The 14,407-nt window shown below is 54.6% G+C and overlaps 4 protein-coding genes across 4 annotated transcripts; 2 read left to right on the top strand and 2 right to left on the bottom strand.

The window, feature by feature from the left end:
* Positions 1-8,015: 8,015 nt before the first annotated feature.
* MIND_01059400 (uncharacterized protein) lies at positions 8,016-10,127 on the bottom strand (the record flags this gene model as incomplete). The annotated part of the gene is made up of 8 exons (XM_037367175.1): positions 8,016-8,136; positions 8,186-8,269; positions 8,320-8,723; positions 8,779-9,027; positions 9,071-9,099; positions 9,155-9,258; positions 9,308-9,557; positions 9,608-10,127. The coding sequence occupies 8 exons, from the start codon at positions 10,125-10,127 to the stop codon at positions 8,016-8,018; spliced, it is 1,761 nt and encodes a 586-aa protein (XP_037216569.1).
* Positions 10,128-10,239: 112 nt separating this feature from the next.
* MIND_01059300 (Chitin synthase regulatory factor 3) lies at positions 10,240-12,074 on the top strand (the record flags this gene model as incomplete). The annotated part of the gene is made up of 2 exons (XM_037367174.1): positions 10,240-11,908; positions 11,953-12,074. The coding sequence occupies 2 exons, from the start codon at positions 10,240-10,242 to the stop codon at positions 12,072-12,074; spliced, it is 1,791 nt and encodes a 596-aa protein (XP_037216568.1).
* A 91-nt stretch (positions 12,075-12,165) lies between these two features.
* On the top strand, positions 12,166-12,873 carry MIND_01059200 (PITH domain-containing protein; the record flags this gene model as incomplete). Its single annotated transcript, XM_037367173.1, has 5 exons — positions 12,166-12,213; positions 12,260-12,385; positions 12,431-12,652; positions 12,702-12,778; positions 12,828-12,873. 5 exons carry the CDS (start codon positions 12,166-12,168, stop codon positions 12,871-12,873), a joined length of 519 nt encoding a protein of 172 aa, XP_037216567.1.
* Positions 12,874-12,906: 33 nt separating this feature from the next.
* On the bottom strand, positions 12,907-14,291 carry MIND_01059100 (Peptidyl-prolyl cis-trans isomerase; the record flags this gene model as incomplete). Its single annotated transcript, XM_037367172.1, has 5 exons — positions 12,907-13,198; positions 13,250-13,694; positions 13,746-13,928; positions 13,977-14,114; positions 14,159-14,291. 5 exons carry the CDS (start codon positions 14,289-14,291, stop codon positions 12,907-12,909), a joined length of 1,191 nt encoding a protein of 396 aa, XP_037216566.1.
* Positions 14,292-14,407: the final 116 nt, after the last annotated feature.

Genomic DNA, 14,407 nt, shown 5'->3' with positions numbered 1-14,407 from the left:
CACCGTGTCATCTTGACCTCCTTGGTTTCCCAATTGATCTCTGGGTTATGTTTCCGCAACCAGGAATACCCCAGGATGAGGTCTTGCTTGCCAAGATGGGTGACGGCCAGCTGAACTCGTTCGGCATGGCCCTTGTAGCGCAGGACCAAGTCCGCGATCTGTTTGATGGAGCCAGCGTCATTGGGGGTGCCATCGACATTGAAAACCGGAATCGGCTGATCGAGGGTGCGGACCGGAATGCCATTCCGAGCAACATAGTTCGTGTCAATGAAGTCGGAGGTGGCACCACAGTCGACAAGCCCAGAGAGTGAGAGCTTCAGCGCGGGTGGTGGACTCGAGCTCTAACGGGAGGTGGAGGGAGTTCGCCCCAGGGGCAGCGGCAACGGTGTACTGCTTGGGCAGTTTCTTTTCCCAGGCAGTGAGGCGGCGGAGGACGATGACTGGAGTCGCGGGCGGAGTCGGAGACGGAGTCGAGACGGGGGCAGGAGAGGGTGTGTCTTTCGTTTCGGGCTCATTGTAGGGCAAGGAACTGCATTCATCATACAAAGAGGCAAAACGATTTATAGACGCGAACGAGGGCACACCAGTCACTCGTCGCGGGGACAAAATCCTCTCCGGCCATCGACTCCGCTGCCGTCTCCGGCAGGGCAGCTGTGTCCGTGTAGCGGGCGATCAACTCCGCTAACATCTCGTCACCGAGTTGTTGGATCACCTCGTCGAGGATGTCCATTGAGCGGACATCGGCGGGGGAGGGGCAATCCCGGGCGAGATGGTTTGGGTTGCCGCACCTGAAGCAGGCGCGACGAGGGGCACCCCGAGCCCTGGTGCGATCCAACTCCATAGGGACGGGAGCTGGAGGCGCCGGAGCGGGGCGCGGGCCGGGGGTGGCACGACCGGAGCCACCGGGCGGAAAGGGGCCGGAGCCGGGATGCGGTTGACCGGAAACGGAGTCCGAATCAAACCGCCAGGCGTCTTGGGGGCGGCTGACTTGATCAGCTTGGCCCGGACCAGGGCCTCGTATTGACGGAAGGCCCGGGTGCGCCAGCTAAGGTAGTCCCGGAGGTCCGGGGGTCGTTCGAGGACGTGATTCCGTTGTTGATCAGGGGGTCAAGTCCGTGGCGGAACTTGGTCACCTTGACCAACGCGTCTTGAATCCGGCGAGGTCCATCAGGTCCTCGAAGTCGTCGGTGTACTGGTAGACATCCTTTGTGCCCATGTGATAGGCGGAAGTCTCCAGTTTGGAGAGAGCATGATCTTGCTCGTTCTCCTCGACGAACCGGAGTCGAAACTCGAAACGAACGAGCCCCAGGACGGAAACGGAAACGGGGCTTTGCTTCCGTGGCGCTCCGCCCATTGCTGAGCGGGTCCTTCTGCCATAAACGACATGGCATAGCGGACAGCCTTTTCCTCGCCGCCTCTCCGTTGACCACGAAGGCCTCAGGGGCAAGGCGGGCGTAGGTGCGGACCGCGTGAGAGGAACGCGGCCCGCGTTTCCGGTCGCCGTTGAAGGTGAACGGGGGGTTTGGTCGCAAGACCAATTTTGAGGCGAGGTTGATGTCGCCAAAAAGGGCTTGGAGTCGCCCTGGACCGGAGTCGGAGTCGGAATCGACGTCTCCGGCGATGGTGTTTGGGGTCCGCCAGCATTATTAGCGGCGGCAGCGGCAGCGAAGCCTGGTTGGTGAGTAAAGCAAGGGCCTCAGTTAGGCTATCGATTTTCGCCTCGAGTGAGTCCAGCCGGGCGTCTGCGGTAGGAGTGACTCCGGACGGCATGACGGGTGCGGGGACCACAGGAGTGGAGGAGGAGGGGACAAGTGGCAGAGGCGGTGACGAGGGCGGAACGGACTCGTACTCCGAGCCTGAGTCAGCGCCGAACCTGGCAATCTTGTCCGGTTGATCCCGTAGAGAGTTTCTTCTGCTGTAAGGGCAACCCCGGAGGCCTGAGATCAAGGTCCTAGCAGGGGAGGATCCAAAGCGTGAACATTGGTAAGCGAATACAAATGAAGCTGACCTAGCAGGGGAGGATCCAAAGAGAAGAAACTCTAAGGGTCCGCCTGCTAGGGAGCTGACTATATACTGCTTGTCCGTAGCTGCCGCTGTCGGGCACAGAAGGCTTGGGCGGCGTCGCAGGCAAGGTCCCAGGGCGACCGTCGGGGAGGGCGTTGACGGATCGGTGATTGTGCGGGGCGAGATGGAGGGCCGGACCGGAGACGGAACCGGAGTCGGACCGGAATCGGAGGCGTCTCCGAGGGGCCGAAAGGGAGGTTCCCCTGACATTGCCGCCATGATGGCCAATCTTCTGATGCGTCAGCAAACTGACCACCGGCAACTCAGCCGCGTGATCATGGGTTTACAAAACCTTGGTCGCGAGCTGCGCTTCAACGTCGGCACAATCAGCTCGTCGAGTACACCCGAGCAACTGGACGAGCGCCTACAGGGGATCGACAAAACCCTGAAGCACTGGGATGTCTTCATCCAGCAAGAAGGACAGAGGTGCCGGGATGCAGACGAATCGGAGTTGGAGGACGCAGAGGGTGAGCCATACAAGGAGGAACCAGAGGAGGTCGAAGAGGATGCGATGGATGTGGACGAGGAGCCCCCGGTGAGGGTTGACAAAGGGAAGGGAAGAGCCGAGTAGCGGAGACGGAGACGCCTCGGAGACGGAAACGAGAACGACGAAGATTAGAGTCGCAATGTAAAATAGAATAGTAATTTTCCTTATCTCGATAATCCGGAACGGAGTGAGAGTGATTTGAGTGACGTTAATCCAACTTAGGCTTGTTGGGGTATTGACGATGGAAGGATTCGATATACTCTTCAGCTTCCAAGTCAGGTGCACCAACCCAAGTGAATTGTTCATCAGTATTCTCGTAACCAAGCCATTCGACCAGGTAGCGGAGTCGAGCCGGACCCTTGAAACAGCGATCAATCTTGGAGTCAACGATTTATTTGATTTCCGAAGTGTTCTTCCCCATCGACTTCAATTGCCGCAGGTGGTGGCTCTTCGCGACCAGGGAATTTGTTGGGTGTGTGGATTTCGATTTGGGAAACGTGAAAGACGGGATGAACTTGAGAAAGGGATTTCGGGAGACGGACTTGATAGGACGCAGCACTGGGCTTTCCGATGATCTTGAAGGGACCAAAATGCGTTTCCGAGAACTTCGGAGTCGGACGCTTGTGTAAGGGCAACCCCGGAGGCCTGAGATCAAGGTCCTAGCAGGGGAGGATCCAAAGAGAAGAAACTCTGAGGGTCTGCCTGCTAGGTAGCTGACTATATACTGCTTGTCCGTAGCTGCCGCTGTCGGGCACAGAAGGCTTGGGCGGCGTCGCAGGCGAGGTCCCAGGGCGACCGTCGGGAGGGCGTTGACGGATCGGTGATTGTGCGGGCGAGATGGAGGGCCGGACCGGAGTCGGAACCGGAATCGGACCGGAATTGGGCGCGTCTCCGGGCCGCAAGGGAGGTTCCCCTGACATCACCCCCCCCTTTGAATGCGGCGTCTCGACGCATAGACCGGAACAGAATCGAGTCAAAGGTCGCGGAGGCGATGTGTCGTGGCTTGCCAGGGTACTTACGATAGAACTCCGCAATTTTCTCCGGGGCGAAGATGCGGTCGAAGCGGACCCACTGGTCGTGCGATGCGTCGTAGCCTTTCCATCTGACGAAGTAGTTCAGTTGTTTATACCTCACCCTTGCGTCCAAGATTTCCTCTACTTCCCACTCCGGGACTCCGTCCTCGAGGTCCGGAGGGGGCTGGTCGTAGCCGGGGCATCCGTCGAAGGGGTCGTCCTGGGCGAGCTCGAGCTTGACGACGGGGAAGACCGGGTGGAGCTTCGAGTAGCGCGGAGGGAGGTCGAGCTTGTAGGCACCTTTGCTGATCTCCGCGACTATCGTGAATGGTCCGAGGCGGCGATGGGAGAACTTTTCCGAGGGGCGAGTCGTCCTGATGTCAGAGGCATCCAGCCAAACACGGTCGCCAACCTTAAACTCCGGAGACGGAGTGCGTCTCCGGTCGTAGTAGCGCTTGTACTCCTCTTTGGCCTTAGTGAGCGCGGCCTTGGCTTCAGCAACACCAGTGGCGATCCAGTCGCGGAACTTGTTCACCGACTCCATGGCAGAACGGACTCCGGGTTCGAAGCCCATGCGCGGGAGCCGTCCCATGTCCGTCATGAAGGGGACCTGCTGCGTGGAGGAGTGGACATGGTTGTTGTAGGCGAACTCCGCGGCCAGAATCAGCTCATCCCAGTCGTCCTGCTGATAGTTGGTGAAGATCCGCAAGTACTGCTCCAGCTCCTGGTTGACGCGTTCTGTCTGACCGTCTGTCTGCGGGTGGTACGCGGTGGACGTGGCGGGCTTGATGCCGATTAGACGCCAAAGTTCTCGGGTGAAGTCCGCGATGAACTGCGAGCCGCGGTCGGAGACGTACTTCTCCGGAGTCCCATGGTGCCGCCAGACATTCCGGTAGTAGAGGCGGGCTGCCCCTACTGCATCGACCGTCGTATGACACTCCGAGAAGTGGGCGCGCTTTCCGAGGGTGTCAACGACGACCATGATCGCGTCGTACCCATGGGCTTCAGGAAGCTCTACAATGAAGTCGACGGAGACGGTATGCCAGCGTTCCGGGGGCGTTTCCGTGGGGTGCAGTTCTCCGTGGGGCAGTCTCCGGAGTGCCTTGGTGCGACAGCACAAGTCACAGGTCGCAACATACCGGCCGATATGGCGAGACATCTGAGGCCACCAGTAGTTCCGGAAGACCAACTCCAAGGTCTTGAAACGACCTGCGTGTCTGGCGACCCGGGTGTCATGGCAGAGCTCGATGATGCGTCTCCGGAGGTCCTTGTCCTTTGGTACAACGATCTTTCCTCGGAAATGGAGAAGACCACCGGAGACGGCCCACTCGTCAGACCGTGAGGAGCGGGGGCCTTGAGCTTGACCTTGAACCTTAAGAAGTTGCCGGGCCACTAGTGCGACGGGCTCCTCCAGGTCAGGCTCACCGGAGAGGGCATCACGGATGTCGCGGAGGAGTTCAGAGCCGGGACCGGAAACAGAAACGCCCTCAAGTGCGCGGACGTGGAAGAGTTCAGGCCGCAGAAGGACGATATCGGAGTTGTCGGAATCGACTCCGTGGTTGGGTCTCCGGGAGAGGGCATCAGGTCGACCCATGTCGCGGCCAGGCTTGTGGTGCAGCGTGAAATCGAACCGGGAGAGGTATAGGGACCACCGGGCCTGTCTCCGGTTGAGGTGCTGCGTCTTCCTGAAGTACTCCAAATTCTTATGGTCAGTCCAAATCTCGACAGGGTGCGCGGCGCCCTCGAGGAAGTGTCTATACTCCTCGAGTGTGCAGATGATCGCGAGCATCTCCTTGTCGTGGATTTCGTAGTTGCGCTGGACATCATTTAAGCTTTTGGAATAGAATGCTACAGGGTGCCACTTCCCGTCCGGGGCGGATTGTGAAAGAACCGCCCCCGTCGCATAATCAGAGCTGTCCGCCTCGAGTCGGAAAGGCTGTGCATTGTCCGGAATCGCCAGTACCGGTTCCGAGGTGACCGCGTCCTTGATCGCTTGGAACGCGGAGGCTTCCGCGTCGCCCCAAGTCCGAGCCGTAGGTGGAGTTTTTTGACAAGTGTAGCTAGCTATTGCTAGTGAACAACTTGTCAAATCTGGTAGCTTTGCTCATGAGCTGAAAGTGTCACTTTGGTGACTATATTTTCAATACTTTATTTAATTACTATTGACCTTAATAGGTAGCTTATTATGATGTAATTGATGATAGTGAGGCAAAGTCATCCATGTGGAACGATTTTTGATTGGCATCAATGATTTCAATCACTACATCAAGTTACATCATTCTAGTCCTAATTGGGTTTTAGCCTTATTCACTATATACCGGGTCATCGGCCTGAAGAAAAGGAGTTAAAAGTACCATATATGGTGCCTATTAGTCATACTATTAATATAAATATTCAATTAAGTCATTATTTCAAAATTAAGTGCCAGCATTTGTCAAATGTCACTAACTATTGCTAGCCTGCTTATAGCTGGCTTTTTTGACAAGTTTTCTGCTAGCTTTAGCTAGACATTTGTCAAATTGCCCCCTCTACGGGTGCAAGTCCACTGCTGGTCCTTCTTGGTGAGCACGAAAAGAGGGCGCGCAAGGGTCGAGAAGTCCCGAATGAACCTGCGGTAGAAATTAGCGAACCCAAGGAACTGCTGAATGTCCTTCTTGTTTTCTGGAGTCGGCCGAGCGGAGACGCCTGCGACCTTGACGGGGTCCATTTCGACGTGGTTATGGGAGATGATGACTCCGAGGTACTCGATTGACGATTTTTCAAAGTCGCACTTCTCCGCTTGAAGGTACAACTTGTGCTCCCGGAGTCGCCGTAAGACCTCCTGAACAATCTGCCGGTGTTTCCGGAGGTTGGAATGGGCGATCAGGATGTCGTCAAGGTAGATCATGACGTCTCCGGAGAGGATGAGGTCCTGGAAAATGTCATTCATCATCGTTTGGAACGTCGCAGGAGAGTTTGTCAGGCCGAAATACATCACCAAGGGCTCGAACAGGCCTCGGTTAGTCCGGAAAGCCGCTTTCCACTCGTCACCTTCCTTGATCCGGACATTGTTGAAGCCCCAACGGACGTCGAGTTTGGTGAAGTAACGAGCGCCTTTGAGCCGGTTGATGAGGTCGTTGATCAGCGGAAGGGGGTACCGGTTTTTGACAGTCATCGTGTTGAGAGCACGGTAGTCCTGGACGAAGCGGAGTCCGCCATCCTTCTTCTTGACGAAGAAGACCGGAGACACCATCGGAGACTTGGAGGGGCGAATCCGGCCCGTTGAAAGCCCTTTCTTGATGAACACGTCGAGCTCGCGTTGCTCGAGGGGCGAGATGGGGTACACCTTGCAGTTGGTGGGCTTAGCGTCGGGGACGAGTTCAATGGCGTGGTCCCAGGCTCTCCGTTCCGGTAGCGTGTTGAAGGACTCCTTGTTGAAGACGTCCTGGAACTCCTTAGCCCAGTCCGGGATCTCGGAGGGCGGAGGGGCAGAGTTCCTGGCAAAGGCTTCGGCCAGGCGCTGTGAGACGGTGCTACCTGCGCGTATCTCCTCCGAGGGACAAAACGAGGTGTAGAAGATGCGGTCACCATCTTCGAGCTGGTCATCCTCGTCATCCGAGTCTGAGTCCGGTGTCAGATCAGGCAGGTCGGAATCGAGACCGGAGTCGGAATCGTCTCCGTCCTCAGGGCCAGAGAGGTCCATAGTGCAAACCGAGGGGAACGGGCCGGAGCGGAGACGTTTCTGAAGCGACCGGAGTCGCCGTAACTCGGTCTGTTCGACACGCTCCTCCTCGCGGCAGGTCGAGCAATTGCGGGGACACCGTGTCATCTTGACCTCCTTGGTTTCCCAATTGATCTCTGGGTTGTGTTTCCGCAACCAGGAGTACCCCAGGATGAGGTCTTGCTTGCCAAGATAGGTGACGGCCAGTTGAACTCGTTCGGCATGGCCTCTGTAGCGCAGGACCAAATACGACTTCGACAGTCTGGGCCCGTTCCTCTTTGGCGGCCTCATCGCCCTTTGTCAGTTATTTTTGCTATGCACTTACCCTGACTCACAACCCCCCCCAGGCATGACCGGCTTCATCGGCCTGATCATCCCGTTCGGGCAGACGATGGACCTCATCTACGCCTGCGGCGGGTGCCTGATCTTCTCGGGCTACATCGTCTACGACACGTACCTCATCAACGCCCGCCTCTCGCCCGACGAGTACATCATGGGCGCCGTCTCCCTCTACCTCGACTTTATCAACCTTTGTGCGTCCCCGTGCTCTGTGTGCCTGCTTGCCGCTGACCCATCGCAGTCCTCAGCATCCTCCGTCTCCTCAACAACTTGCAAGAGCGTTAAGACCTGCTTGTGTTTCCGTCGTCTGAATAATAAACTTTCCTGCTTTTTCACAACTGAGATCTAATAACGCTCACATATATATAAGTCGTAGCAAACAAGTGAACATAAAGATACACGGTACTCTACATTAGAACCATCTACTGGGGTTGATGCCTATCCTATTGAACGCTTCCTTGAGCCCGGTGGTGACAAAGGCGCCCAACGCGTTCGAGGCCTGCAGTTTTACGGGGCTGCCAATCAGCTCCTCACTACAGACGTGTCAGTCTGGTCCATAAGCACCAAATGGCCGGAACGCACCGGTAGCGGACTTTGCCGCCAATGACAACGTCGACGCGCAGGGTTGGCTGTGTCAAGTTTCTTGTGTCGATTTCGAATGTGGACCTAAGGAGAGAAGTTCAGATTGAAGCATCAGCGGGAGAAGATTTACGCACCACTTTATGTTTCCACGCGCCAGATACTTGACCACCCTCTCCTTCGGCACCTCCACGTCCTCCGTCGACTTGACGCCGTCCTCACTCACGACCTCTCGCGCTTGGGCAACAGTCTCCGCAGACCGCTTACTCAGCGTGCGGTAAAAGGGAATGTCGAACATGTTGAGCGGCGATGTCGAGTATTCGCGGACAGTGTGGAAGTGCTGCGCGTTGAATTCGATCGACGCAAACTCGTGTCGATCTCCACTTAGGATCACAACATTGGGGACTGAGTGGAGCGCGGCGAGAACGGCCGCCTTCTCTGCAGGATAGGCGGCCCAGGAGTCTGAGGCGGCGTCGTGGCCCCAAAGAGACGTGAATGGCACAGAGCTGATGATGAACTTGAACGAGGCGGTACTGTTTGCCTGAAGAAAATGAAAAAAAAAAAAACAGAATTACGTAAGCCAGCAATGAACGCACATGTGAGAGCCATGCGTGGAGCGCGGCGAGTTGGGTGTCTCCGAGCATTGTGGGGGACTCAACATCGCCGCCGGTGCGGTAGCGGCGCGTGTCAAGAACAAAAAATGCAACATCGGCGTAAGTAAAGGAGTAGTAATTCTGATCCTTTGGGGAGTCGAAATTAGGGTTCGCGTTGTAGATCTTGTAAGCAGAAGATGCATTAGCAAATGGTGGAGGGTCTAAGCCAGCGCCGGCAAAATTATTCCTAAACTGTGAAATGTGAGCTCAAATAATTGTGTAGCAGGATGCTTACTTCGTGGTCGTCATAAGTGTGGAAAATGGCTGGGATAAAAATCACTTAGAATTGCCGAACAATGACAACTGTCCTGGGACTCACGTAGACGTTCGTAGACTTTTCTGAAGCTTGAGCTCTGGTAATTGCGACGATAGAGACGTTGATAGGCTTGTTTGTCGTCCGCAATGCGCACAGGAACATCACTGCTGTTGACAGATAAGCATAATGTTAACTAATGGCAAGACTAAGAATCACTAGATGAAGTCACCGAGAAGGAGCAGGAACTCGGCCAGCGGAGAGGAGTCTGGTGTCGGAAAGAGATAGCGAGCTAATGCATCAAAACCTTTGATTGTGCGGCCGTGGAAGGGGACATAAGGGAAGTTGGGGGTTATGCAAGACGAAGCGACAAAGCGGAAGTGAGAGCCAGTTGATAAGCGTGCGTCAGGGAAGGTCTGAAAGCTGAAGGGACCCGAGAGAACAGTGCGATTGACGTCAGCGAGAGCGTCTGTGTGGAGATGGTTAACCCGAAGGCGGAAAGCAAGCCGAAGGGCGTACATTGATATGAAGTGTTGGGCCACAGACCGGTCAGCTTCACTGTGCTAACCCAGTCATCTTCTTCGGTAAAAGACAGGAGAGGTCCTGTTTTCCACGACAATTCATTGTCCATGCGGTACTCTCGATAGAGCAGTTGCTTGGTTTGGTTTTGTTCGGCGGAGCGTACCGATATCTTGGCCGTCGATGAGGACACAGCTCCAACACGCGAAAAGTTGAGAGCGGTGGCGGGGTCAAAGAATGGAGTGAGTACGAACTCAGCAACCATCAGGAGCATGAGTCCGGTGATAATCGCATTAGCACGAAGTTTTGAGGGGTATGAGAGCAAGATTGCACGGTATGGTCGACTTTCGGTTGTGGTGTTTGCCGGGAGGAAAGGGACGGTTGTCGCATGTGCTACAAAAAGTAGGGCGATAGCACTGAGAGCAAGTGGGGAGGGGATAACGCGCAGTAAAATGTAGCATGCTAGTCGAAAAGCAACGCCCGTTACAGAATACACAGTGGCGACAGCCTCGACTGCCATAGTCGCGTGAAGTGAGGCAGACGGAGAGACGTCAGAGTTGGTCACAGAGTGTGACGTCAAGACGCCTGAAGCAACCTGTCATATTCTTTCCTCCACCTCCAGAACGCCATAGATGACGGCGGAGCCACCGAGATACGATCCTGTTGATGCGTTTTCTACATTACGGATCGACGATTCAGAGCCAGTTCTAAGGGCTCCTTCTCGCGGACCCCCCCTTCCCAGAACACCTCGACATGCTCACACTGTACCTGCAACTCAACAAGAATATGCGGCGTATGAACCTCAGCAGCAATATGTTCAGCCAAATAACGAAGCGTATCACGCCCAGCCATACGACCCCCACCAACAGTCATATGATGGCCAGAGCTACATTTCGCAGGATTCCTATGAGACGGCCTACGAACCTTCCTATGAATCGCCAGTATCGTATGGCCCCCCACAACACCAACAGTGGCAGCCTGCTCCCCAGCAATTTAATCCATTATATGCTGCTGCATCGAATGTGCTAGGAATGGGTCCTCCACCGGGCACCCAACAGCCATATCAACCTCAACAACCACCACCACCAGGCCCATATACCCACTACGCACCGAGCCAATCATCACTTTCTTCCTCACGATCAGCCCCATACCCTCCGTCGACTTACTCGGGCAACTCTTCTTACGCACTCCCCCCTTCCAACTACCAGCCAGAACCTTCGGAATTCGACCTCCGTCCCCCGCTCAATCGTGCTGGGACTACATTCAGTGCTACGCCAACTTCGGTAAAGAGCAAAGCGGTCGATTTGAGTGCACCGCCATATACCAAGGAATACATCGACCAATACCGTCAGCGCATCAAGGCTGACCCCGATCCAGAGGCTCATTTCCTCTACGCCAAATATCTCGTTGATGCCGCCAAACATATCCGCATGAACTCCAAAGATCAGCGCTCCGCCAAAAAGTACACAGAGGTGCTTGTCCAAGAGGCCCTCAAAGTCATTCGTCGACTAGCTACCCAAGGAGACGCTTATGATGAAGCACAATTCTACCTGGCAAATTGCTATGGAACGGGTGCTCTTGGGCTCCAAGTCGACCATGAACGTGCCTACCATCTCTATCTACAAGCTGCCAAACAAAATCACGCTGCATCTTCCTACCGTGTTGCCGTCTGTAACGAGATTGGCGCGGGGACTCGCAAGGAACCGTCACGTGCCGCGTCTTTTTATCGAAAAGCCGCATCGCTGGGCGACACGCCGGCCATGTACAAGCTTGGAATGATTCTACTTCATGGGTCATTGGGAGAACCGAAGAATCCTCGAGAAGCGATCAATTGGCTGCGACGAGCAGCGGAGCAGGCTGACGAGGAAAACCCACACGCACTTCATGAGCTTGCCTTGCTGCATGAGCTCGGAGAATATGTGCCCATGGACGTTATGGCTTCGAAAAACTTGCTGACGCGGGCGGCTCATCTCGGCTACACACAGTCGCAGTTCAAACTCGGCCAATGCTATGAATACGGCAATTTAGGTTGCCCAATCGATCCTCGACGCTCAATTGCATGGTACACCAAGGCGGCAGAGAAAGGCGATCCAGAAGCTGAGCTGGCCTTGAGTGGGTGGTATTTGACTGGAAGCGAGAACGTGCTCAAACAGAGCGACTCTGAGGCTTATTTATGGGCCCGTCGTGCTGCCAATAAGGGTCTCAGTAAAGCTGAATATGCTGTTGGTTATTACGCAGAGGTGGGGATTGGTATCAAGCAGGATATTGAATTTGCCAAGCGATGGTACATGCGGGCAGCAGGTGAGTTCCTTGCAGACAGTTGAAGCGAAACTAAACGTTTCTAGCTCAGGGAAACAAACGGGCCATGAATCGACTGACGGAGATGAAGCGAATGGGCAACAAGCGGATGACTGGTGCGCGTCCAACTCGACAGCAGGCCAACAAGGAGGACTGCGTAATATCATAGCTACTTACTTATTGGAATCTTAATGTTTTGGGTGGTCGAAACTTGGTCTGTGTGACTTTCTGTGACAGACGCGTGTCGCTTGTTCGTTCCAATGTCCACAGAGGATGTTTCCCTGCTTCAGTTCATAGATCTTTCTCAGGTGCCCTCGATCGACAAAATACGCGTTTTACCAAGAGTCTTTCTAGCTGCATTGTCTCAATGAATCCACCAAACATACTTTCGCCTCCATTGTGTCTTCCAAAGCGCTGAACTCGTCGTCGAATTATTTGGAGAGCGATGAGGGCGATCCTGAACTGTTGCTCAATATCCAAGCAGGTCTTCTTTCGAGCGGCTGGTGGTCAACTCATCGCTACTAGTTCCACCAAACCGTCCGCGTGCGATCTATTGTGTTTAAGGCGACAGGCGAGCAGGCACCGAAGAAAGTGAAGCTTCTGGTCAACCGCATGGCTGTCGGGTTTGAGGATGTCGCGGAGGATGCTTCGGCTGCCCAAATATTAGAGCTTTCGGCTGACGATGTTGCCAACGGCCGGCCGACAACACTTCGCTTTGTGCGCTTCCAATCTGTGAACAGTATTCACGTCAGTCCCAGTTCTCCTCCCATTAACATCGCTCAAATTGGCTCTCAAGATCTTCATTGCCTCTAACCAAGGAGATGCTGACGAGACCAGGCTCGACGGACTCGATATTCTGGGGGTTCCAGTGGAGTTAGTACGCCTGGAATCAGTGCTTAGACTATGCTCATCCATCACCTAGAACCACCAAAGATTTGAGCGGATTGAAGAAGCAAGAGGAACACTGATCTACATTTGTACAGTACACACCAGACCAAATCTTAACGCCTATGTCGAGGAGAACGAGAGCGTGACCGACGCGATGTCCTTTCCCTTTCTCTATCGCGACTACGGCTTCGTCTTCTCGACGAGTGTCCATCCCTCCGTCTCCCAGAGTCCGCGACATCAAACACCATTGCATAACTATCGCGCGCTGGACGGTCTGCCTCTTGTCTGTACCGTCTCGTTTTCTCCAGGTCATCCCTGCCAGCAAAACCGCTCGATTTAGTTCGAGCCGGCCCACGCTTGATGTCGTTAGACCAGGAATTGTTTATCCTTGCCACTGATTGGGAGCTATCGACAACTGTCAGTATTTGACGCAAGTACAACCAAAAGAGTGCTCACAAATCCACCCAAATTCTGCGGTCGTCAACAAGGACATTCTGCATTTTAAAATATGCTTGCTCTGCGTCTTCTCTGCGGTCGAACTCGATAAAGGCGTATTGTAACGAGTCGCCAGTCCTCTTGTCTCTGATAACCTGGCAACTCATGATGACCCCAAATCTCGAAAAGATAAGCTCGAGGTCTTCGTCACGTGTGACTGGATTGAGCTTGCACACGAATAAGACGTTTTCTGGTGGTCTGACATTCGCAAAAGGCAAGTCTCCGACCATTTCCAAGGTCAGCGCCGATGCAGCAGCAGCCTTTTCGCGTCGAATGCGCTCCTCTTCCTCTTCAGGTAAAGTTGCTAGTGGATCTTCATCCTCTGCAATCCGTGTTGAGTTATCTGGAGGACGTGTAGGTGAGGATGGAGGCTGGATAAGCCCAGGCGGGTCAGGGAAAGGGTCATCTAAATAACAATAGTTAGATGGAGGTTACAGAGACTTGGTTGAACACAAACCCAGAATAACAACGTGCCGTATACGAACATCTTTGAATGGTCGACCCTCCTTGTCCGTGAAGACGTCGTTCAGTTTCTCGAGGGTGTCAAGACCTTCAACGACATGGCCGAATACAGCGTGTTTCCCATCCAGGTAGTCGATGTTGTCGGCCAGAGTAATGAAAAATTGACTCCCGCAGCCGCCTTTTGAGTGGCCTTCCAATGCAGGAGCTACAGCCATAGAGAGCGTACCTCGAGAGGTGTGTTTTAGCTTGGGTCGAATTTCGGGTTCAAAGTATCGCGTTTGCGAGCCTAAGTGCGCCCATATGGACTCCCCGCCAGTTCCCGTTGCAGTAGGGTCCCCAGCTTGGGCCAGGAAATCCTTGGAGACTACAAACGCGTCAGAAACAAGATGGCTGGCAAAAACACTGAACCATTGAAGAAAGCGTTGAGATTGTAGTAGTATACTTTGCAGAGCTTGAGAAAATTCTCCGAAGTTTTTGGGCAAGCTTCAACTTCGAGGTCGATTACCAGGTCCCCAAGACTGGTTTCGAAAAGGACCGACATCAGTGTGTGACCGCGTGTGTCACTCTGAGCCATCGCTGTCGTTCTGCTCACCGCGGGCAGCACCAAGCCAGTTGGTCTCTCCCACCACCACCTGCCGTGTTATCTGGCGTTTTCCA

The sequence above is a fragment of the Mycena indigotica genome (genome assembly GCF_014461135.1).
Source record: "Mycena indigotica strain 171206Taipei chromosome Unknown Mind.scaff0009, whole genome shotgun sequence".
Lineage (NCBI taxonomy): Eukaryota > Fungi > Basidiomycota > Agaricomycetes > Agaricales > Mycenaceae > Mycena > Mycena indigotica.
Note: the sequence above shows the minus strand (reverse complement) of the source record. Positions and strands in the feature narration are given on the sequence as shown.